The sequence below is a fragment of the Neoarius graeffei genome, chromosome 15 (genome assembly GCF_027579695.1).
Source record: "Neoarius graeffei isolate fNeoGra1 chromosome 15, fNeoGra1.pri, whole genome shotgun sequence".
NCBI lineage: Eukaryota > Metazoa > Chordata > Actinopteri > Siluriformes > Ariidae > Neoarius > Neoarius graeffei.
Genome location: NC_083583.1, coordinates 69373786 through 69400284, shown reverse-complemented (window position 1 = coordinate 69400284; position 26499 = coordinate 69373786). Strand labels below are relative to the sequence as shown.

At 43.8% G+C, this 26499-nt stretch overlaps 1 protein-coding gene across 2 annotated transcripts in view; it reads left to right on the top strand.

Annotated features, from left to right (window-relative positions):
• vps13c (vacuolar protein sorting 13 homolog C) overlaps positions 1-26499 on the top strand; it is a 353158-nt gene that overhangs the window by 122991 nt on the left and 203668 nt on the right. For both annotated transcript variants that reach the window (XM_060941799.1, XM_060941800.1), the window contains exons 34-38: positions 4032-4179; positions 5970-6078; positions 6178-6308; positions 6405-6561; positions 22368-22447. In XM_060941799.1, the coding sequence (XP_060797782.1) occupies positions 4032-4179; positions 5970-6078; positions 6178-6308; positions 6405-6561; positions 22368-22447 (625 nt within the window). The remainder of the gene's footprint in view (positions 1-4031; positions 4180-5969; positions 6079-6177; positions 6309-6404; positions 6562-22367; positions 22448-26499) is intronic.

Below are 26499 nucleotides of genomic sequence, written 5' to 3'. Positions count from 1 at the left end.
TCCATAACTGTGGGGCTTTATAAGAAAAGGCTCTGCCCCCTGATGTAGCCTTCACTATACAAGGTACCAGCAGATAGCCTGCACCTTTTGATCTAAGTAGGCGTGGCAGGTCATAGAGGACCAGAATTTCACTCAGGTACTGTGGTGCGAGACGATTCAGTGCTTTAAAGGTCAATAGTAGTATTTTATAATTAATACAACATTTGATTGGGAGCCAATGCAGTGTGGATAAGACATTTCTATGTGGTCATATTTTCTATTGGCGAAGGAAATAGAAAAATAGGAGACATTTTGTCAAAGGAACACAAGCCACTCCTTCATGTAGGGCATTTTAAAGCTCCTTTATAGGTTTGTATATGTGGATTTTCCACTTCAATCCAAAGCACAGATTTTGTGTAGGGTTCAAACCTGGAGACTGAGAGGTTATTGCAAAACATGGATTTTGTAATTCTTTAACAATTTCTCTGTTGATTTGAAAGTATGTTTGGCTCAGTGGCTATGCCTGAATGAACTGGCAGAGGCAACCAGGTTTTGAGCTGAAATGTTAGCATGAAAGTCCTGTAGAATTCATAATGTCATCTATCTTCACAAGAGCTCCTGAACCCCCATGACCGCCCTGAAGCATCACTAATGCCCCACCTTTTTTTTATAGTGGGGCTCAGGTACATTTCTTTCTATGCAGTTCCACAAAGCCTGATGCCAGTTGTAGTTTGAATGACTCCAATAATTACTGGTGAAATTCCAGTGCTGCATTTGTGGCAACAGGCTGAGAACGTCAACCCAAACTTCTCTAACCCCTGGCCACAAATTGCAGCTCCTGATGGGGGAGGTCCAGCTGTGCGCAGGCCACCTGTGAAATATAATCTCTCCAATGGGTCAGCACTGTGGGATGTGCTTGTTACAGCTCTAGCAGTAGGTGATCAGGATTAGGCAGTAAGGTGCCTGAATCACATCAGCTGGGTCTTTTCAATGAAGAGTAGCAGTGGCACTACTCTCCCAGATTTTGGGAGAAAGTTCACTCATAATTGAGCTCCACACCCTATCATGGAAAGTAAGCCCCGCAGACCTGCCCCTTTGTGGAACCAGACCTTGTGGGGAAGGGACTTCTGCACTTTGCCAAACCTCAGGGTTACACTGCTGGGAGCTCAACACTCCCAGTAGGACCACTCTTGGTGAATGGATCTAAAGGGAAAAGGCTGACAAAGAGTGATCATAAAGACCCCCTTGAAAAGAAGAAGAAGAAAAAAAAGGTAAAGTATACACTGCCCAGGTCCCACCACAGGAGTCTGACCTGGGGTGTTATACACGGGTGTGCTTCATAACTTGGTTGGCCTCTGCCTGAAATGGCGAGATGGCAGCATCTTGTTGGCTCATCACATGCAGGATGAAGGATGGGGTGAGGTGTGGTGCTTGTTGGGTAACAAGCATGTGATGGACAGTCTAAAATGGATTAGGCAGCCATTGGAATTTTACATGTGCAATTTCATATTTACAGTTAGGCCCATATATATTTGGACACTGACACAAATTTTCCTTTTTTACCTGTTTACTGAAACATATTCAAGTTATAGTTATATAATGGACATGGACATATAGTCCAGACTTTCAGCTTTCATTTGAGGGTATCCACATTAAAATTGGACGAAGGGTTTAGGTGTTTCAGCTCCTTAACATGTGCCACCCTGTTTTTAAAGGGACCAAAAGTAATTGGACAATTGACTCAAAGGCTATTTCATGGGCAGGTGTGGGCAATTCCTTCGTTATGTCATTCTCAATTAAGCAGATAAAAGGCCTGGAGTTGATTTGAGGTGTGGTGCTTGCATTTGGAAGATTTTGCTGTGAAGAAAACATGCGGTCAAAGGAGCTCTCCATGCAGGTGAAACAAGCCATCCTTAAGCTGCGAAAACAGAAAAAAACCATCCGAGAAATTGCTACAATATTAGGAGTGGCAAAATCTACAGTTTGGTACATCCTAAGAAAGAAAGAAAGAAAGCACTGGTGAACTCGTCAATGCAAAAAGACCTGGATGCCCACAGAAGACAACAGTGGTGGATGATCGCAGAATAATTTCCATGGTGAAAGAAACCCCTTCACAACAGCCAACCAAGTGAACAACACTCTCCAGGAAGTAGGCATATCAATATCCAAATCTACCATAAAGAGAAGACTGCATACCCTCTGTAAATACAGAGGGTTCACTGCACGGTGCAAGCCACTCATAAACCTCAAGAATAAAAAGGCTAGATTGGACTTTGCTAAAAAACATCTAAAAAAGCCAGCACAGTTCTGGAAGAACATTCTTTGAACAGATGAAACCAAGATCAACCTCTACCAGAAAAGAAAAAAGTATGGCAAAGGCGTGGTACAGCTCATGATCCAAAGCATACCACATCATCTGTAAAACACGGTGGAGGCAGTCCCATACAAAAAAGAACAGTAAAGAACTTATAAGAATTTACCACTGTCTTAGTAGTAAATTCTTATAAATATAAGGATAAATCGGATTTACATATAAAAGGCATATACATTTTAAACTGTAAAATATAATTTAAAACTACAAACATTACATGAAGCATACAAAGACGGTGTAACTCATCATACACATTATCTGTAAAAACCATGCACAATGTTCACTTCATACATACTAGATTTTCATAAAAAATTTGTATGAGGAAAATGCAAAATGGGCCACTTTCAGGAGTAAATGGCATATATATTTATTTATAAATCCTTATAAGGATTTATCCTTATATTTATAAGGATTTACTACTAAGACAGTGGTAAATTCTTACAAGTTCTTTACTGTTCTTTTTCGTATGGGAGTGTGATGGCTTGGGCATGCATGGCTGCCAGTGGCACTGGGTCACTAGTTTTTATTGATGATCTGACACAGGACAGAAGCAGCCGGATGAATTCTGAGGTATTCAGAGACTGTGTGCTCAAATCCAGCCAAATGCAGCCAAACTGATTGGTCGGCATTTCATAATGCAGATGGACAATGACCCAAAACATAAAGCCAAAGCAACTCAGGAGTTTATTAAAGCAAAGAAGTGGAATATTCTTGAATGGCCAAGTCAGTCACCTGATCTCAACCCAATTGAGCATGCATTTCACTTGTTAAAGACTAAACTTCAGACAGAAAGGCCCACAAACGTTTGTGTTTAGCAACTGAAAACCGCTGCAGTAAAGGCCTGGCAGAGCATTAAAAAGGAGGAAACACAGCGTCTGATGATGTCCATGAGTTCAAGACTTCAGGCAGTCATTGCCAACAAAGGGTTTTCAACCAAGTATTAGAAATGAGCATTTTATTTACAATTATTTAATTTGTCCAATTACTTTTGAGCCCCTGAAATGAAGGGATTGTGTTTAAAAAATGCTTTAGTTCCTCACATTTTTATGCAATCATTTTGTTCAACCCACTGAATTAAAGCTGAAAGTCTGAACTTCAACTGCATCTGAATTGTTTTGTTCAAAATTCATTGTGGTAATGTACAGAACCAAAATTAGAAAAATGTTGTCTCTGTCCAAATATTTATAGACCTAACTGTATACCCCAGTGAAACTAGATGAATGAAATGGATGGATGAAATGAAATGGTTAAAGGCAATAGCAGATTTTGTTTTATTGTTATTCTTATGTTATTTTGCTTATTTTATGAAGGGTTCTAATAATTCTGAAGGGTACTGTAGATTAGTGTGTGCTATTTGAGCAAACCTGCACAGTTCACTTGGCACAAAATACCTGTTGCAAGTTTGCCTTGTACATCCGATTCATTTTGGTTAAGAGCACTAAGCATGTTCATATGATGCATAAAGTAGTGATGCAATTTAAAAAAAAATCCTAAAACAAATTCCTCAGCCATTTAACACATTCATGGGGGACTTGGGATTGTTTCCATCTGTCTGATTCTATAAAATTTCCATAAGTTGCATACAGACTAAACCTTGCATCAACACACTGTTTATGTGAATGAGATTGAGGAAAATATTATGGTGAGGGCTAATGTCATTTCATTACTATCTTGCTTCCAGAACAGTTCTAAGGCATGAACAACCTGAGCCACACTTGGAAATTCTACAGCCAGTTAACCTGGAGTTGTTGGTTAAACGCAATCTAGCTGCCTCCTGGTTCACAAAGATCCCTGGAGTAGAGGTCAAAGGATTGCTAAAATCCATGAATGTAAGTTAGTTGATGTTTATGTTTGATATTTTCATCCATGTTCAATATGGATTGAAGTACAACCCTGATTCCAAAAAAGTTGGGACAAAGTACAAATTGTAAATAAAAGCGGAATGCAATAATTTACAAATCTCAATAACTGATATTGTATTCACAATAGAACATAGACAACATATCAAATGTCGAAAGTGAGACATTTTGAAATTTTATGCCAAATATTGGCTCATTTGAAATTTCATGACAGCAACACATCTCAAAAAAGTTGGGACAGGGGCAATAAGAGGCTGGAAAAGTTAAAGGTACAAAAAAGGAACAGTTGGAGGACGAAATTGCAACTCATTAGGTCAATGGGCAATAGGTCATTAACATGACTGGGTATAAAAAGAGCATCTTGGAGTGGCAGCGGCTCTCAGAAGTAAAGATGGGAAGAGGATCACCAATCCCCCTAATTCTGCGCCAACAAATAGTGGAGCAATATCAGAAAGGAGTTCGACAGTGTAAAATTGCAAAGAGTTTGAACATATCATCATCTACAGTGCATAATATCATCAAAAGATTCAGAGAATCTGGAAGAATCTCTGTGCGTAAGGGTCAAGGCCGGAAAACCATACTGGGTGCCCGTGATCTTTGGGCCCTTAGACGGCACTGCATCACATACAGGCATGCTGTATTGGAAATCACAAAATGGGCTCAGGAATATTTCCAGAGAACATTATCTGTGAACACAATTCACCTTGCCATCCGCCGTTGCCAGCAAAAACTCTATAGTTCAAAGAAGAAGCCGTATCTAAACATGATCCAGAAGCGCAGACGTCTTCTCTGGCTCTGGCTTCTCAGGCTCATTTAAAATGGACTGTGGCAAGGTGGAAAACTGTTCTGTGGTCAGACTAATCAAAATTTGAAGTTCTTTATGGAAATCAGGGACGCCGTGTCATTCGGACTAAAGAGGAGAAGGATGACCCAAGTTGTTGTCAGCGCTCAGTTCAGAAGCCTGCATCTCTGATGGTATGGGGTTGCATTAGTGCGTGTGGCATGGGCAGCTTACACATCTGGAAAGACACCATCAATGCTGAAAGGTATATCCAGGTTCTAGAGCAACATATGCTCCCATCCAGACGATGTCTCTTTCAGGGAAGACCTTGCATTTTCCAACATGACAATGCCAAACCACATACTGCATCAATTACAGCATCATGGCTGCATAGAAGAAGGGTCCGGGTACTGAACTGGCCAGCCTGCAGTCCAGATCTTTCACCCATAGAAAACATTTGGTGCATCATAAAATGGAAGATACGACAAAAAAGACCTAAGACAATTGAGCAACTAGAATCCTACATTAGACAAGAATGGGTTAACATTCCTATCCCTAAACTTGAGCAACTTGTCTCCTCAGTCCCCAGATGTTTACAGACTGTTGTAAAGAGAAAAGGGGATGTCTCACAGTGGTAAACATGGCCTTGTCCCAACTTTTTTGAGATGTGTTGTTGTCATGAAATTTAAAATCACCTAATTTTTCTCTTTAAATGATATATTTTCTCAGTTTAAACATTTGATATGTCATCTATGCTCTATTCTGAATAAAATATGGAATTTTGAAACTTCCACATCATTGCATTCCATTTTTATTTACAATTTGTACTTTGTCCCAACTTTTTTGGAATCAGGGTTGTACTATGAACAAAACTTTTCTTTGAAAAAATGGAATAAAATAGTTTGCAACTGGGCTACAGGAAATGTCTAATTCTCAACAATATTTTTCTTCTAGCAAGTTGTTTTTCTTTATTTCATAGATCACTATTGGTTCTGAAGACCTTTGTGTTCTGATGAGGATTCTAGCAGAAAACACTGAAGAAGGTAACAGAAAGGCATCTTCTGACCCAAAGAAACCCACAGTTGAAGGTAAAAACGCACGTTCTGCTCTGCTCTGTTATCAGCATTATCATAATCACTTTACTGTACAGATTTCATGGATATTCTTTCTGAATATTTATTGTATAGATAAACCTGAAACAAATGAAGAACTCAAAGACATACTTCCTGTGGAGACAGAAAGCCACCCAGCAGAGCCATCCAGTGAAGACTTAAGTGAAAATGCTGTCAGTGTTCTCCTCAAGTTTGAAATCATAGAGGTACAGTACAGCAACAGCTCTGAGCTCATATGTTTGGTTATCTATTAGCTGGTAGCTTTTTCGTACAGTGTTTAAGCAAAATTTATTTTTGTGCAGGTCCTGCTGACACTGAATAAGCCAAAGAATGGTGTTGAGTGTCCATTTTTGGTCTTGCATGCAGCTGAGCTTGGAATTGACACCAAAGTTCACAAATTTGACATGCTGGCCACCACATACATCAAGACCATTTCTGTGAAGTGCCCGGACATTCCAGGTTTGTAGAACACAAACATAAGTGAATTCGTTTCAGTAATGCAGTGTTTCTCACACATCTAAATTTAACTTATGGCTTTGTGTTTGCATGCGATATTATGCGTGTGTGTGTGTGTGTGTGTGTGTATTAGTGGTGTAACACATATCGAGCATAGTGTAAGTTCTGGCAGGCCACGAAGTTAAGGTCAGCCCTCAATCCCAGCGACATCAGCTGACTGCTGTGTTCAATAATCAGCGGTTTGCCAATGCGTAGCCAAAAGAATTGTCATCCTTGTCAGCTAACAATTTTTCCCCTGCTCTAATGGAATCTACCCAATCATGCTGCTCATCTTCTGTGGGGTAAACACTGTTCAAGAAGCAAATCCTATTTTTGTGCTCATGAGGAAGCTGTAAACATCATTAACAAGGGTGCTCCTCCGTTCCATTATTAATAGATTTGTGACGTGGCTCACAGGTCTTCTGCGTTGGATAATTTCATTGTTTGAACAGCCCACATTCCAGGCTTGGACAACAAATGACTGATTCTTGTCTCGCTTTGAAATTCAGAATTTCTCCAATGGTGCCTGGAGGCAGCACCATCCAGCCTGACCGACCCCGTTCATTCAAACTGTGCTAGATTAAATAATAAATGTTATTGCATAGCTCCTCAGGCTCTCTATATAATCTTACTAGATATAACCTAGGTCACAACCGGCCGTACGTGCTCCTACGGCTGGTCTACGTGCAAAAAACGCAAGAAACGCATGGAGGGCGCATGTGAAACGCACGGAGGGCGCGCGTGTGATGTGCTGATTTTCGAGCCGTAGACTGGCCGCAGACCGGCCGCAGAGGTTCTTTGTCATGTCAAACAAACTCTATGGGTGCTTACGTTTTTTTCAGGTTGCAAGACAAACTTACGGCCAACGTGCGTCTTTCTCCACGAACAAAAAAAACGCAGCGATTTGGGAAATGCCAAAAATCGCACGGCCAAAAAATCATACGTCCGGTTGTGACCTAGGCTTAAGGTAACTCGCCTCACTGTATTTCATCTTGGTTTAATTTGCTTCTGACTTAATAGTTCAGTGAGCTCCTCTTGCTGGCTCTTCCATGAAAACATGGAAGGCCAGAGAGGTCTGCCTGGTGTTGTGGTTTTGGGGGTTTTGCTGTGGCTCTCCCTGCTTTAGTCTTTCCATGTAGGCAGGGAGGTGTGCTCTCTCTACCCCAAGACTTTCTACATATGCACATAAGGCATGGAGGTCCCAGAACAGAGCCACCTGCCAAATACAACTAGTTGTAAGTATTGCAACGTAGATAAAGTTCCGGGGCGGCACGGTAGTGTAGTGGTTAGAGCTGTCGCCTCACAGCAAGAAGGTCCGGGTTCGAGCCCCGTGGCCGGCGAGGGCCTTTCTGTGCGGAGTTTGCATGTTCTCCCCATGTCCACGTGGGTTTCCTCCGGGTGCTCCGGTTTCCCCCACAGTCCAAAGACATGCAGGTTAGGTTAACTGGTGACTCTAAATTGACCGTAGGTGTGAATGTGAGTGAGAATGGTTGTCTGTGTCTATGTGTTAGCCCTGTGATGACCTGGTGACTTTTCCAGGGTGTACCCCGCCTTTCGCCCATAGTCAGCTGGGATAGGCTCCAGCTTGCCTGCGACCCTGTAGAACAGGATAAAGCGGCTAGAGATAATGAGATGAGATAAAGTTCCTTGATGAAGTGGTTCTGACAGAAATTTATGCAAAGTGTAAATTCTGGCAGGCTACGAAGTCAAGCTCAGTCCTCAATCCCAGCTACATCAGCTGACTGCAGTTGATCTCAAGCCAGCCCACATCAGCTGTCAGCTCAGCTGATTCCCTTCTACGCGTTCTAGTGGCATATTTCTTATAGAGCACCTATTTAAGTTGCTTTAACCTGCCTACCTTTGTTGCTTCTTCTGCAAGCCATTTTGCAGCCCACCTCCACCCCAGTTCCTCCCCTTTTATGCTGTCTGACTATTAATCAGTGTCATTTCTGTATCATTGTTGCCTGCTCATGACCCAGTCCAGGCCACCTTTTTCTATTGCTCTATGGTTCAGTTCTGATGCTCACTTGCCTATTGTAGGGTCTTTCCTTGGCGGACAGGAGTCAGCATGAGCGCCCTGACCAGTCTGCAGCTACTCAGCCCATACAAAGCAAGCCACAATGTGCTGTGCATTCTAACACCTTTCTGTCATAGCCAGCATTAACTTTCTTGGCAAGTTGTGCTACAGGTGCTCTTCCGTGGTTTGCTGATTGTCCTTCCTTGGACTACTTTCTGATAGATAATAAATCACTGCACACTAGGAACACCCCCATGACCTACAATTTTGGAGATGTGTCGACTCGGTCATCTAACCATTGCATTTGACCCTTGTCAAAGAGACCAAGATTCTTACGCTTGCCCTTTTTTCTGCTTCCAACACAACTTCATGGACTGACTGTTCATTTACTGTATAACATATCCAGCTCTTTGATGGATGTCATTGTAACAATATGATGTTCACTTCACAGCTCAGTGCCTTTATAGTTCACTGTTTCAAAGGCAGCCATCCTCCAATAAGGGGTGGGTGCTTCGGTCTTATACAGACCTTCTAATAGAAACCGTCCTTGCTGCTGCTCTCCCTGCTTTAGCCTTTCCATGTAGGCACATGGAAGGGCAGAGAGGTGTGCTTTCCATTGCTGCCACCCTCCCTGTTTTAGCCGTTCCATGCAGGCACATGGAAGGGCAGGGAGGTGCTCTCCCTGCCTCAAGGCTTTCCACGTAGACACGTGGAAGGGCAGGGAGGTCCCTTAATCCATGCCATTTCCATTGCTGCTGCCCTCCCTGCTTTAGCCGTTCCATACAGGCACATGGAAGGGTAGGGAGGTGCTCTTCCAAGGCTTTCCACATAGGCTTATGGAAGGGCAGGGAAGTCCCAGAACAGAGACACCTGCCAAATACAACTTGTTGCAAATATTGCAACGTAGATAAAGTTCCTTGACGGAGTGGTCCTGACAGAACTGTATTTTTAATGACTTACGACTCATTAAAAATACAGATGTGGCACTGAGTTACACCACTAATACACACACATGCATGATATTGCATGCAAACACACAGCCATAAGACACTACTGGCTTTTTCTAACTCTGTTTTTGCCCCATTGTTTTCAGGGGTATAATGGTAGGCAACTACACCCCTGAAAACAATGGGGCAAAAACAGAGTTAGAAAAGTCAGTACTGTCAGCATGGTGTAAAATATGGCCCTAACAATTCCACAACCTCAGTTACATCACAGAATTTTACAACTTGTCTTAACTAGAGATGTGAAAGACTGTTTTATTTATACCTGTGAAAAGTAGGTGGTGGTTTATTTATTTATTTATTTATTTATTTATTTATTATTATCCAAAGTATAAACAAACCAGTAGCCGAATTTCAACCCCTGTGACCCTAGTGGTTATTAAGTGTGACCGTTGTGTTGGGTGTTCATCACTGAATCAGTGATGCACACCAGTCTGGGATGATGTAGTTTTACTTGCGACTTGCAGTGGACATGGCAGTTACAATCTTTATACGTGCTTTGGTCAGCAGGCAACACGGCAGTGTGCAGACACTTTCCTGCCTAAACATTACATTGGTCTATATATTTACAAATGAAAAAAATTACATGAAAATTGCCATACAAAAATATGAAATAATCATTATCTCTACAAATTACTGTAATAACATAGTGGTGAAAGTGCTTATACGGTATTTGTTTGGTTTTTATGCTTGTGCAAGCGTCTATATTTTTTATCAAGTTTAACAAACTTACTGTGCTAGTATAAATTATATTTTCCAGCTACATCATTCTTTTTTAGGAAATGGAACATGGACCAAAAATAAAACGCAATGAAATACTGCTGCCTGCAGTTGAACACAAAATATGACACTCAGACCACATGGTGCAGCTAAACTATGTCCCTGTTCACACCTGGCATTAAGGTGTGTCCTGGGTTATCACAAGTGGACAGCTGTCAGCACGTCAGTTCACACATTGCATTAGGATGGTCTCAAGTGACTACTTGTGATCTATAATCTCACTTCCCCACTCTAGATGCAAATAAACATGTACATAATTTCTCTTTGCAAAGATCAAATGTGTTGTTTTTAACTGGAGAGAGGCAGCAATGTGCTTCCTGTGCCTAATCTGCCAGAAGTTATAAAGAAGAAGAAATCAAAACTTGTGAATGAGTATGGACTGTGAGAAGCACAGTCACTCGGGAGGAGCTCGGAGTAGAGCCACTGCTCCTCCACATCGAGAGGAATCAGCTGAGGTGGCTTGGGCATCTCTTTCGGATGCCTCCTGGACGCCTCCCTGGGGAGGTGTTCCAGGCATGTCCCCCCGGGAGGAGGCCCCGGGGAAGACCCAGGACACGCTGGAGGGACTATGTCTCTCGGCTGGCCTGGGAACGCCTCGGTGTTCTTCCCGAGGAGCTGGCCGAGGTGTCTGGGGAAAGGGAAGTTTGGGCTTCCATGCTCAGACTGCTGCCTCCGTGACCCGGCCCCGGATAAAGCGGATGAAGATGAGACGAGTATGGACTTCTGCTTATGCAGTGGACATTAGTTGAATAGGTGGTCCTAAATTGTGGCCCACTGTTGAAAATTGATTATTTCTTGATGAAGGATTTGTTTTTCTCAGAATAAATTTATTTTAAATAAAGGTTGGATTTTTTTTTTCATTTTTCAGTGTGAGATGAAGCTACTTCACCAAAAGGTGGATTTTTTTTTCTTACCCATTTTACTCAACTTTACAAGGGGAGCAATAATCATAGAGAGCACTGTACGTTACCTAGGGCAGTGTTTCTCAACCATGGGGTATTGGGCCGCGAAGCACCATCTAGTGGGCTGCGATATATATTTTTTTTCTTTTTTTCTCCAAGTTGAAGTTAATTTTTTACTCGTAGTAGAGTACAATTGCAGGATTGCATCCGACGTCACACCCGCCTCATTAAGCTATGGTCACACTACAGCTCGCGATGCTTTGCGATGGGTTATCAATGAAAATGAGGCATTTTGTTGGCGATATACCCGTGAGCTAAAAGTTGTGGTTACACAGCATGCAAACACTTGATGGTCACGCCTTTGCGGGCCTGAGTTGAGCGGTCGCGCACTCTTATGGAGCGTGTTGTGCACGTGCTTGGGACCCAGTCGTTATGGGAAACACCTGATACTGATTTGAGCGGAACTAGCACACACAGATACAGACGCTGTTTTCATGGAGACTTTGCGAAGCATTATCATTATCACATTTGTTTCCAGCCATGTTTATAACGCTGTTTAAATACTCTGCTTTCTGTAAATATCACACCTGCTCATAAACACACTTCCTGCACTTAGATCTGTCTGCCGCTGCTTATCTTGTGTCCTGATCCCCAGATCTTTAACCCAGCCACATATAAAAAGTTGGATGCCTCCATGCTCTTCCAGGTTTTCATCTGTTTCGTGTAGAACGATGTCTGCAGCACCAGGTAGTTTGAGATGTCGGGGAACTCAACGGATAGATCATTTTCCAATTCATAGGAAAAATCCTTCTTTGTTAGTGTGTAAGGATCTATCCCATTGAGTGGTTTCTGTATCCACTTCTTTTGAGTATAATTCTTGGTTTTAATAGCTTGCTTGTTTTCTGTACACAAACATGGCATTAAGTTCTTGTGTCAATTGGGGCGTCGTGGCTCAGGTGGATGGGGCGCCATGCCATGGGTCCGGGGACCCGGGTTCGATTCTGACCCGAGGTCGTTTCCCGATCCCTTCCCATCTCTCTCCAAAGTTCTTGTGTCAATAGACCAGACTTCACTTTTGGATCATTAATCCCTTTTGACTGAGTAATCCCTGTATGCATGGTTTGATGTTGGCTTCTGGTACATCCTTACAGTTTTAAATACAATACCTACAATTAAAGAGTTTGTTTTTATTGCATTTATTTAATTGCTGGGCTCCCATCTGTAACAGGGAGTGATGGGATCCCATTAATACACTTTACAGTAGGTTATTAGATTCTAATAGAATAGATGAGCCAAAATAATTGGGGATCTTTTTTAATGGGTCCTGACTTGTTACAAGTATGAATAGACAGGCCTTACAGTAGGAACGGTTAAGAACCCCTGATCTAGGGTTGAGTGAAACATTGATGCTGAACGTTCAGTTGCCTGATCAGGTTCTGTGGGGCTATCAGTGATCCAATCAAAGTTGACATGTCTAGGAGACACATGAGATTGATAAAACAGTAGTTGACATTAATGTACGTTTGGTGCGATAGCATGCCAAGGTTATTATTAAGTGTGGCAGTTCGTAGGAGTGGGAGGAGCACAGAAGACGGCAGGCCAGAACTGAGTTTCGTAACTCTATTTTTATACACTTTTCAGTGGTTTCTCATAAACATACACACACAGCCAGACATATGCGCACACACATCAGGTGTCTGGTTCGGGAGAGAGTATTCCTCTGCTCTCGTTCTCTCCTTAAATAGGATGCGGTCACTGGGGAAGACACACAAACACACGTTAATCAACATCAGGTGCAGTGATTCTGCCACTTCCCTGACTCCGCCCTCCGGTCACAGACCGACGCTTGACCACGCCCCCGCTGCCACATACCCCCACCGCCCGTCTCAGGCCGGGCGGCCGTCCAGCCTGCAGCCGACTCCCCACCCCCCGCCCGACGGGAGAGGAAGTCCTCCACGACCATCTGCGCCCCCGGCCTGTGGATCACCTTGAAGTTAAAGGGTTGGAGTGCCAGATACCAACAGGTGATCCGCACGTTGGCATCCTTCATGTGGTGGAGCCACTGGAGGGGTGCATGGTCCGAACAGAGGGTGAAAGGGCGTCCCAGCAGGTAGTAACGGAGGGCGAGGACCGCCCACTTGATTGCCAGGCACTCTTTTTCAATGGTGCTGTAGCGCCCCTCACGCACCGACAGCTTCCTACTGATATACGAGTATAGCACTGGGTGGTCCTCCCCCTCCACCTCCTGGGACAAAACAGCCCCCAGCCCTCTGTCCGACGCATCAGTCTGTAACATAAAGGGGAGAGAAAAGTCAGGGGAGTGTAACAGTGGCCCCCCCACACAGTGCAGCTTTCACCTCAGAAAAAGCCCGCTGGCATTGCTCCATCCACTAGACCGGATCTGGTGCCCCCTTTTTAGTCAGATCAGTCAGCGGGCTGGTGACATCCGAATAATTAGGGATAAACCTACGATAGTAGCCAGCCAGCCCCTGGAACTGTTTCACCCCCTTTTTGGTCTTGGGCCTCGGGCAGGCCGCAATTGCTGCTGTCTTGTTAATTTGGGGACGCACCTGCTCGTTGCCCAAGTGGAAGCCCAGATACCGTACTTCCACCCGCCCAATCGCACACTTCTTCGGGTTGGCTGTGAGACCAGCTCGCCTCAGCGACCTAAGGACGGCCCTCAGGTGTTGTAGGTGCCGCGGCCAGTCATTGCTATGAATAATGATGTTGTCGAGGTATGCGGGGGGGCGGAGGACCCTATCCATTAGCTGCTGAAACGTGGCGGGTGCCCCAAACAGCCCAAAAGGAAGTGTGACAAACTGGTGTAAGCCGAACGGTGTGGAAAAGGCCGTTTTTCTCGGGATAATGGAGTCAAGGGGATCTGCCAATAACCCTTTGTCAAATCCAGTGTTGAGTAAAAGCGAGCCGTGCCTAGTCGATCGAGCAACTCATCAATACAAGGCATTGGGTACGCGTTGAATTTAGACACCACGTTGACTTTTCCAAGACCACCGGGCTGCTCCAGTCACTGTGGGACTACTCGACGATGCCCATTTCGAGCATGGCCTCGAGTTCTTCCCGAACCACTTTTTTCTTGTGTTCGGGTAGCCTGTAAGGGCGGCTACGCACGACCACCCCCAGGGCGTCTCAATGTGGTGCTCTATGAGGTCGGTGCGGCCGGGCAGGGGCGAGAACAAGTCCAAAAACTCGGTCTGCAACTGGGTAACCTCCACAAGTTGGGTCAGGGAGAGGTGGTCTCCACAGGGGACCGGAGAGGTACGCGATGCCAATGCTCCCTTTTGAACCTCCGGCCCCAGCTCCGCCTTCTCCGGAACCACCGACACCAACGCCACGGGGACCTCCTCATTCCAGAGTTTGAGCAGATTGAGGTGGTAAATCTGTAGTGCCCCACCCCTGTCCGTTCGCCTCACCTTGTAGTCGACGTCCCCGACTCGCCGTGTGACCTCAAAGGGTCCTTGCCACTTGGTGATCAATTTGGAGCTCGACGTGGGCAACAGTACGAGTACTTTATCTCCTGATGCAAACTCCCTAAGGCGTGTACCCCTGTCGTACAGGCGGGTTTGCCGTTCTTGGGCCTGCCGCAAATTCTCCTGGGTTAGGTGTGTGAGTGTGTGGAGTTTTGCGCGCACTGCAAATAAGGGTTCAAGCCATTTATCCCAATTACGTGCGTCCTCACTTACGAATTTTTTAATTATATTCTTGAGGGTGCGATTGAACCGTTCAACTAAACCGTCTGTTTGTGGGTGATACACGCTGGTGCGGCTTGGCTTAATACCTAATAACCCATACAGTTTGTTTAGTGTACGTGACATAAACGAGGTGCCTTGGTCAGTCAGAATCTCTTTCGGGATTCCAACTCGGGACATGATGCGGAAGAGCGCTTCCGCAATACTATGTGCTGAGATATTGCGAAGAGGCACTGCTTCCGGGTATCGCGTTGCATAGTCCACCAGAACTAAAATAAAGTGGTACCCTCGTGTTGACCTCGTAATGGCCCAATGAGATCCATCCCAATTCTTTCGAACAGGGTCTCGATTAATGGGAGAGGGTGCAAAAGCGCTTTTGGAATGGCCGCTGGATTTACTAACTGGCATTCGCGGCACGCCATACACCACTTACGGACATCGCCGCAAATCCCTGGCCAATAGAACCAGGCCATTATTCAGGCTAGTGTCTTATCCTGACCTAAGTGTCCAGCCATGGGATTAAAGTGAGCCGCCTGGAATACCAATTCCCGGCAGCTCTTTGGAATCAAAAGCTGTGTGACTTGCTCTTTTAGTCTGAGTGTCCTGCGTAACTCGGTATAATCTATCCTTCATAATAGAAAAATAGGGGAAGGACGGGGTGGCGTTTGGCTGGAGCATTTGACCATCGATTACTCTCACTTGGTCAAACGCATGCTGCAGAGTCTCGTCTCGCGACTACTGTAGTGGAAAATCTGCAAGGGATTCCCCAATAGAAGGAGGAGGAGCCGGCGGCTCCTCACTCTGACGCGGAGATGACGTAGACGGCTCTGCGACAGCTGCTCCCGCCAATGCGACACCGGGACCTCCCCGTGCAGAACTACGGCAGGACCCATTCTTCACTAAATGACTCATTAATTCCCCGAATCCCGGCCAATCAGTCCCCAAAATTATCAAGTGGGTAAGGCGAGGATTAACCGCCGCCTTTACTCTAAATTTTTCCCCTCGAAAAAGAATGTGGACCGACACTAGTTGTGAACATCCCCATGCACACACACCTTCACCAATTGTGCTCCCCCAATGCCTCGTCTTGCACCAGGCTTTGGTGGATTGAGGTCTGATTACAGCCAGAGTCCACCAACGCCTGATATGTATCCTCTTGGACACTCACCGGTATGCGATATGCTCCGGCCCGATCGAGGGTGGCTCCTGGCGTGTCGGGGATCCAAACCACCACGCCCACCTCCATTACTGAGCACTGCTGTTGGAGGTGGCCTGGCTCCCCGCGACGCCAGCAAACTGGCCCGGGCTTCTTCTCTGCACTGGTGCTCTGGGGCTCACTCACCTGAGGGGGGGAGACAGACACAGAAGGGAGAAACGGGAGGGCACTGCGGGTGCGGCGGGCCGGCTGGGGTGGCGCCGGGCCCCGCCTCCGTGGTGGGGGAACGAGGCGAGGATGAGACACAGGAGAGAGAGAGAGAGAGAGAGAGGAGAGGGAAGAAGAGGTTGTCTGCTGTCCTGCCGTCAGGACAGCCGCCAAATGGTCCTCCGCCAGCTCGACTGCCTGATCCAGTGACGCCGGGTGGTGGCACTGGACCCACCCTGCGGTTCCTGCTGGTAGGCGAGCGATGAACTGCTCCAGTACCACCTGATCGATGATTGATTGATTCCCTCAGCATCGCGGTTGTCGACCCTCAACCACCGCCAGCAGGCGTCCCGGAGTTGCTGGCCAAACGTGAACGGCCGGCCGACTTCCTCCAAGTGCAAAGCGCGGAAGCGCTGTCGCTGTTGTTCAGGGGTGTGCTCCACATGCTGGAGGACGGCCCGGTGAAGGTCCGCGTAGGCCAGCCGGCAGTCGGCGGGGAGCTGTAGCGCGGCCAGCTGCGCCTCGCCCATTAGTAGGGGGAGGAGGCGCGCCGCGCGCTGTTCCACCGGCCAGCCCAAGGTCTCTGCTACCTGTTCAAAGAGTGTGAGGAAGGCCTCGGGGTCGTCCTGCGGGCCCATCTTCGTTAGGGTGAGGGGGGGAAGGGCCCGCGGCGGTGGAGGTGGTGGACCCCTCCGACGCGAGGAGGTGCCGGAACGCCTGTCGATCTTCCTGCTGCGGCAGCACCAGGGCCTCAAACCGTGGCTCTTGCTCTTTCCGGAGGGCGACTAGCGCCTGGTGCTGGCTCTGCTGGGCCGTGGCGAGGGCGTGGACCAGGTCGGCGAAAGGGGAGGACTCCATGGGGCTGTTGTTCTTCTGCGCTCCAAATCCCAGGTTTCGGCACCACTGTGGCAGTTCGTAGGAGTGGGAGGAGCACAGAAGACGGCAGGCCAGAACTGAGTTTCGTAACTCTTTTTATTTTTATACACTTTTCAGTGGTCTCTCATAAACATACACACACAGCCAGACACGTGCATACACACATCAGGTGTCTGGTTTGGGAGAGAGCCCTCCTCTGCTCTCGCTGTCTCCTTAAATAGGGCGCGGTCACTGGGGAAGACACACAAACACACGTTAATCAACATCAGGTGCAGTGATTCTGCCACTTACCTTCCCTGACTCCGCCCTCCGGTCACAGACCGACGCTTGACCACGCCCCCGCTGCCACATTAAGTCATAATTGAAATTATCTAAAATAGCTTTAGACTGTGGAAGCGTGACTGTATTTTCTATATTTAATCTGAAAGTTAGTATTAGATCAAGAGTGTGACCACCATTATGAGGAGGTCCTATGATCTTCTGATTAACCCCTACTGAATCTACAACCCCAATTCCAAAGATGTTGGGATGCTGTGGAAACTGTAAATAAAAACAGAATGTGATGAATTGCAAATCATGGAAACCCTATATTTCATTGACAATAGTACAAAGACAACATGCCAAATGTTGAAATTAAGATTTTTTTTTTTTTTTTTAAATATATGCTCATTTTAAATTTAGTGCTAGCAGCATGTTTAAAAAAAAAGTTGGGACAGTGGCAACAAAAGACTGGAAAAGTTGTTTAATGCTAAAAAACATAATTCGGTTGATAAGCAGGAGGTCAGTAACATGATTGGGTATAAAAAGAGCATCCTGACTTTCGGGTTATGGTGCTGTGCTGAACACACGTGTGTGGGAGCTCCCGTGGAAATTCAGAGAATAAACTAACCAAACAGCCAGTATAAGACCTGTGAGTAGTCACAATTTTGTGCGGAATCAAGAACAACCAGCCTAAATGCCTCCGAAACAAGCTGCAAAAACTCAGAAATCATCTAAAGCAGAAGCTACAGGTGTTTCGGGAATGGCAGATGTTAATGCTAGCAATGGAGACTCAGTTATGGTGGATAGCTCGAACCCGATTCTTAACGCCATTAGCGCAATGAAAGGAGAATTTGTACTGAGGTTTGACGGCCTGTTCAGTGCTATTGAGGGAATACAGAGTGATCTGAAAGCAGTGTCATCACGTGTTACTGAAGCGGAGGACAGAATTAGCACCAATCAAGATGATGTAGCATCACTGAAAACACAGACCAGCACCATGAAGGCGGCTATTGAAGAGCTAGTCTCAAAAGTGGACGACTTGGAAAACCGAGCCCGCCGCTCGAATCTTCGCCTGGTCGGTCTCCCAGAGAAGGTAGAAGGGTCTGATATGTGTGCCTTTCTGGAAAGGTGGATTCCTGAAGTGCTTGATGAACATAATTTTCCACGACCCGTATTGATAGAGGGCGCACAGAATCGGCGGAGCTGGCATTAATGCTGCTGAGGCAGGGGGCCGCTCTGGTGTGCGTCCCAGAGTGGTAATCATGAAGTTCCTAAACTACGCGGACAAGTCTCGGGTCATGACGGCTGCCAGGAGCAAGGGGGAAATACTCTATGACAACCAGAGAGTCATGTTTTTCCCCAACGTTTCTGCTGATCTGGTCAGGCGGAGGAAAGTCTTCGACTTGGTGAAGAAAGAGCTGGCTTCCCTCTCCATCCCAACTCTGCACTATGGGATAATTCACCCGGCTAAACTCCTGGTGACCATTGAGGGGAGACGATACGTCTTTGATACCGCAGCAGGAGTGAAGGATTTTGTGCACGGTTTGAAGGACTGTACCCCGGGATCCGCAGGAAAAGAGACAACCTGAGATCTGATTGTATGGCTGGCTGGTATGTTTAAGTCACTGAACTTTGCTCTCTGACCTCACAGGGAGTTATTTTGAACGCTGTTTAAATCGTGCAAAATAGCTGTTTGGTTGCTATAAACGTAGTTGTACTTGTATTAATGTTTTTTCATGCGGGGCTCTGCTACGGTTGTTGGGCATGCTGTTCCTCACTGCGTGGTGGACGCAGGCGGACCAGTTAGGCTCCATGGTTTGGATGTGTGTTCTGTGGGAGGGATGGGTGTATCTTAGTTGGGGATGTACACTCAGTTATGTTCATAGTGTTCTAAGGCACATATTTTTCATTTCATTTTTTTATTATGATTTGTCTTTAGTTTTCAGTCATTTCAAGTTTACTACAGTCAATTTCATTGTCACTACAACATGTCATCTGAACTTCAGTTTACATCTTGGAATGTAAGGGGTTTAAACAAACTTGTCAAGCTAAAAGAGGTTATGTGTAGGATCAAACAGTTAAAAGCTAAAATAGTTTTTATCCAGGAGACGCACTTGTAATCAAAGTGAGGAGGAGGTGGCCTGGTCGAGTATTCTCAGCCTCTTTCAGTTCACAGTCACGTGGGGTAATTACACTGATACACAATTCTGTGCATCAGTAAAAAAAAAAAAAGTCTTATTAGTGTGGATGAAGATCAATTAGGCAGATACCTCATTATTCAGTGTGAAATTCTCTCAGTTCGATTTAATTTGGTTAATATATATGGGCCCAATGAAGATAATCCGTCTTTTTTTAGACACCTGTTTTTGTCCTTGGCTATTTTACCTGGCAACTTTATCATAGGTGGGGACTTTAATTGTGCTCTACAGCCTGGAATGGATAGAGCTACTGAAATTGATTCTTCCCATAATCAGACAAGAAAGGAGCTGCTACAGTATATTAAAGAATTTAATTTAATTGACATCTGGAGAGAGAATCATCTCTTGCTACTCTAGTACATAAATACATTCTCCAGAATTGATTACTTTTTGGTTTCTGCCTCCTTAGTATCTACTGTCTCACGTTCCTGGTATGATAGCATTATAATTTCAGCTCATGCTTCGGTTTCATTTATCCTGGACATGCCCCAATCTTTGAATTACTCCCCAAGATGGCGTCTCCAGGCATTTTGGCTTGGGGATCCAAAATTTATGGAGTTTATTGGAACACAAATTGATTTACTATTTTGAATATAATATAATACAAACCAGACATCAGCTGCTATACGTTGGGAGGCTTTTAAGGCCTTTTTGAGGGGCCAGATGATAAGCTTCACAAGCTTCAAACATAAGCAGTGTAGATTGGAGATGGAACAACTGGAAAAAAGATAAAGGATACTGAAACAAACTACTTTGCAAATCCTTCTCAACACTTATTTGTGGAACTTAATGAGCTAAGAGCTAAATACAATGTTTTATCTACAAATAAGGCAACTAAAAATTTGATGAAACTGAAGCAGTCCTATTACGAACAGGGTGAGAAAGCAAGTAAGCTCCTTGCTTGGCGTATTAAACAGATGGAAACTGAAAGAGCAATAAATACAATACAAACAGATGAAGGCTTGGTAACTAGTGACCCTAAAGAGATTAATAAGATTTTTTTCAAGCTTCTATGAAAATTTATGCCGTTCGGATTATTCAACCTCAGCTTTTCAAAAACAAAAGGAATTTCTTGATGTGTTAGACTTTGTTCCCCTAAAGGAAGACTCTCAGGCTGCTCTAGAGCTTGACCTAGAGGCCGAAGAACTGTCTGCGGCTATTGGTAGCATGAAGGGGGGGGAAGCCCCTGGACCGGACGGGATCCCCATCGAGATATATATATATATATATATATATATATATATATATATATATATATATATATATATATATATAAAACCTAAAACCTTTAGAACTAAACTAATACCACCTCTGCTTGAGATGTATCGGGAGTCTTTGGATAGCGGATACCTTCCTCCTTCTCTCAATACAGCAGTAATTACTTTGTTGTTGAAGCCGGGGAAGACACCCACTCTGTGTGGATCTTACAGACCAATTTCACTGCTTAATAATGATCTCAAAATTCTTTGTAAAGTATTGGCTAGACGACTTGAACTGAGTTTGCCGGAAATAGTTCACTCCGACCAGAATGGCTTTGTGCAGGGAAGGCAGGGCTTTCACAATATCCGCAGAGTACTTAATATAGTGTTTAATAAATCTGGCTGTACGGACACTGCCATTCTGTCATTGGATGCTGAGAAGGCCTTTGACAGGGTGGAGTGGCTGTATTTATTTGAGACTCTGCAAAGGTTTGGTATAGGGGGGACATTTCTTGGTTGGATTCGACTTCTTTATGCTGCTCCACAGGCTGTAGTTTTAACAAATGGGTTATTTTCAACACCTTTTGAACTGCACTGGGGGACAAGACAGGGTTGCCCCCTTTCACCCCTGTTATTCACTCTTGCTATCGAGCCACTTGCTATGGCAATTCGGAAAAACACCAACCTGAATGGAATAAAGATAGGAGATATTGAACATCGCATAGCTTTATATGCAGATGATGTAATTCTGTTTTGTTCTAACTTGAAACAGACTCTACCTACTTTACTTTCTCTCACAAACACTTTTAGTGTCTTTGCAGGTTACAAAATAAATAACACCAAATCAGTAATATTATTTATGAATGGAAATGAGAGACTCAACCCTCCAATTCATACTCCTTTTCTGGTTTCAGTGGAAGGCTTTGTGTACTTGGGTGTGAAGATTACTCCTACCATTAACAAAATTGTCCCAATGAACTACAATCCCATAACAGATAGAGTTACAGAGCTCATAAACAGGTGGACAAGATTACCTATGTCTATGATCGGGCGTATCAATGTCTTGAAAATGTCAATTTTACCAAAGTATTTGTACCTTTTCCAATCTGTTCCACTTGCTCCCCCACTTTCTTTTTTTCGGTCACTTGAAAAGCTCTTCTCCTCCTTCATTTGGAACAACAGGCGTCCCAGGCTCAGGCTTACATTGTTATATCTACCATACAATAGAGGTGGATTACAGCTACCAAATCTTATGTGGTATTATTGGGCAGCTCAATTGCAATTGAAAATAAAGTGGTTTGTTTTCCACAGTTGTCGATTGGACCGTATCTTTTATCTCTGTCCTGTGAGCGTGTGTATTGATGTCATTATTCTGAAGGTTACAGCAGCTTCATTTTTTCCAAGTGTACATAATTTTGATTTCAGGAATAAGCAGTAATAATGTCTCTCTCCTGTTGTTCCAGATTTACATGGTGAGCCGATCTGCATCCTCAGCTCCTCAGCAAAGCAGGGAGCTGAACTCCTCAAAGTAGAGTATTTTAAGGTATGAATTTTTTAACCCTCTGTGTTACTCTGTATTCCTCTATAATTGTTTTGATTTTGAACATCACATTTAATTGGTTTCTACATTCTGAGCATTCTATCCTAGAATCTCCAGATTATCTTGCATCATTCAATAATAATGAAAGGCAATAAGGCATTGCTTAACTGTTATGAATTGTGGCAAAATAGCAGAAGTCCCCTTTGAAAAGGCAAATACTCCAAAATAACCCCCAAACCACAGTGTCCTCCCCAGGATTAAAATAAAGGTTTTTTTATTTTCTTTTTTTTAAAGGGAGCCCATTTGATAATCAGTTCAATTTATATAGCGCCTTTCTCACACCCAAGGTCACTTTACAATTGGGGGGGAAAAAAAACATGGTTGAAAAGGTTGCTACAACAAGTGGAGGTCTGTGATGCTGTGGTTTGCAGCATGGGGTTCACAGGAGCAATATAAATAAAGTCATCATCTGACAACAATGTACGATATAACAATGCTGTTTTATTACTCGAACCACTGCCAGAACACCACTAGCCAAAAGTTTAAATGAGTTCCGTTGCACTTAGAAAAAAATAATACCCCCTGCAGACTGCATTTACTGCACAAATGCCACAATCTTGAACAGCACCTTTATACTTAGGCCTACTTAATACTTCACAGGGGCAGATCCAGGAAAATGAGAAAGGGGGGTGCCAACCCAGTAAGGCCGGGGGACCTCAAGAGGCCCTCGGAAGCTTTGCAGTTTTTAAATGCCCAGAGATGCATTTTGAGCTGTCAGAGACATGTTGTAAATGAAATCTCTTAAAGAAAATTACCGTATCAGAAATATGTTTTAAAAGTAGGAACTTTCAAAATCATTTTATTAGTCACTGAAAATGATAGTCAGAGTTGCAGGTATATGCATAGAACATAATTACAACTGATATCTGGTAATACTGATGAAAGTTACATTGTCATATAATGCATTACCACATGACACACTACAGTGTAGTACACTGACCACCAAACACCTTATATCAATAAATTATTACTATTTTAGTAACTGCAGTCTGAGCTCCTGAGTCTAATAGACTGAGATAACTAAACAATGATTGTGTGAGTTGCATGTGAACAAGTTCTATAATAAGTCTTAGTTCCCAAGACTCAGGGGATTTCAAGCAGATTTTCTTCAGAGCCGTTGCAAAAATCAACATCTCTCACAGACCGATCCAGCCGCTGTCGTAAAAGTCAAAGTGAGGCTGACCCCCAAAATGGCACGTGTACCATGTATACAGGGTATAGTAAGTACAGGGATACCCAATTAATGAATACGAGCAGTAGCTGGACAGCCGACAACGTGTGTACGCAGTAAGCCTGCTGCAGCATTTGGCTTGTGAACATGCATGTTAACAATACCATGAACATTTTTATGGATGGCACACACCCTTTACATGTAGTCTGCAGTGTAGTCCGGGAATCCATCCATCCATCCGTCCATTATCTGTAGCTACTTATCCTGTTCTACAGGGTTGCAGGCAAGTTGGAGCCTATCCCGGCTAACTATGGGCGAGAGGCAGGGTACACCCTGGACAAGTCGCAAGGTTCTCGCAGGGCCAGTCCGGGAATACAGTATGTTATTATGTTGATGCACAAAGTTCCCGCACCCTGTTAAAATCCAACAGGACTCGCTCAGTGTGCTTTTCACTGCATTCATGTCATGAGTGAAAAAAACTAAGCTAGACCCCATCATTAAACATACATTTATACCATAAACTCTTCAGCTTAATCCTGCATAATGATTTGTTTATTTTTTTTAAACCTTATTAATTAAATAAAAACCGGTGAGCGTATCTCAGTATCCGCAATACTAAAACCTTTTTTTTTTGGACGGGGGGGCACGCGCCAGGTGTGCCCCCCCCTTAAATCTGCGCCAGCTTCAAACACCTTTTAGCACGTTAACAATCTACTGTGTCAACATCTTCAGTTTTACTTCTTTCCTCTTCTCTTTCTCACTCTTTTGTCCTATTCTCATTTAGCTGTCAAAAATATGAATCTATGGGGCGCTGAGTGCCGTTCGCGTCTCTTTTTGGCATGATTTAAATGTGGAGGTGTATACCCACCACACAAAAACCATAAACCACGATCTCACTGAGCACTGAAGCGTCCTGGTACCAGTGCAGCAGCAAAGTGATTTGAGGGCGTTTGTTGTGATTTGGGGATTTCCCAGGGGTATTTCCGGTCTGCTTGAGTGCATCATGGCAACAAACCAGTCCAAAACACTGATGTTCCTTCAAAATATGCCCTAAACATTGCAAAGTAGGAATGTGATGTGATTTTTCAGCGAGTTTCGGAGCAAAAAAAATAGCCTGTCAGCAAATTTAAAGCATGTCGGCCCCAACACGCAAAAGTACTCTGGGGAGTTTTGGGGAAAATAAATAAATTTTATATATATATATATATATATGTGTGTATATGTATGTATGTATGTATGTATGTATGTATGTATGTATGTATGTACAGTGGTGCTTGAAAGTTTGTGAACCCTTTAGAATTTTCTGTATTTCTGCTTAAATATGACCTAAAACATCATTGGATTTTCACACAAGTCCTAAAAGTAGATAAAGAGAAACCAGTTAAACAAATGAAACTAAAATGAAACTACTTGGTCATTATTTATTGAGGAAAATGATCCAATATTACATATCTGTGAGTGGCAGAAGTATGTGAACCTCTAAGATTAGCAGTTAATTTGAAGGTGAAATTAGTCAGGTGTTTACAATCAATGGGATGACAATCAGGTGTGAGTTGGCACCCTGTTTTATTTAAAGAACAGAGATCTATCAAAGCCTGATCTTCACAACACGTTTGTGGAAGTGTATTGTGGCATGAACAAAGGAGATTTCTGAGGACCTCAGAAAAAGCGTTGTTGATGCTCATCAGGCTGGAAAAGCAGACAAAACCATCTTGAAAGAGTTTGGACTCCACCAATCCACAGTCAGACAGATCATGTACAAATGGAGGAAATTCAAGACCATTGTTACCCTCCCCAGGAGTGGTCGATCAACAAAGATCACTCCAAGAGCAAGGCATGTAATAGTCGGCGAGGTCACAAAGGACCCCAGGGTAACTTCTTTTTTTTTTAAAGATATTTTTATTGAAGTCTTTTTTATGTATAATTTCACAAACAAGGAACAGACATACAAAATCAGAACCCCTCACATATACACACACACACACACACACACACACACACACACACACACACACACACACACACACACACACAAAATCAAATTATGTATGAGGTCCCAAATAATCATAAAATCATAGAAGTTTAGTAGACAAAATAGTAAAGGGGAGCAAGTTTTATACTGACGTACTAATTAAAGTAATGTAATGATGGTAGTAAGTCCAAGAAAGAGCCCCATATCTTTTCATACTTCTCTGGGTTCCTCCTCACACTGAATAAGATTTTTTCAGGTGTGCTGTAGGATGTTAATTCATTTAACCATTGTCTCTGCGATGGAGGAAACTCTGATTTCCAATTCTGCAAAATACATTTTTTACCAGCTGTACCCGCAAGTAATATGAAATATTTTTTAGTAAAGCTTACATCTAGAGTTTGTATATCTCCCAGAATCCATATCCTCGAGTCAGGGGGAATCTTGACATTTGTAGTTTTTGAAGCTATATTAATGATGTATTTCCAATAGGTTTCCAAGCTAGGACATATCCAAAGCATATGAAGCAAGTCCCTCTCACAGGTTCTACATCTCTGACAATTTGGAGAGGAGTTGTGGTGTATTTTGTGCAGTCTATATGGAGTATAATAAGTTCTATTAAATATATTAAACTGTATACATAGCAGATATCAACCCCTTACTAGTGTTTAATGTTTCACACATTAAATATTTTTCAAACGGGGATTCCGGGGGGATATGAGGGAAGTCTGAACAGTTATTGCGGATCCAGTGTCTAATTTGAAAATATTTAAATAAGTTATGTTTGGGTAGTTTGAATTTCTCTATCAGTTGTTAAAAGTTTGAAAATTCACCTTGGATAAACAGATCTTCAAC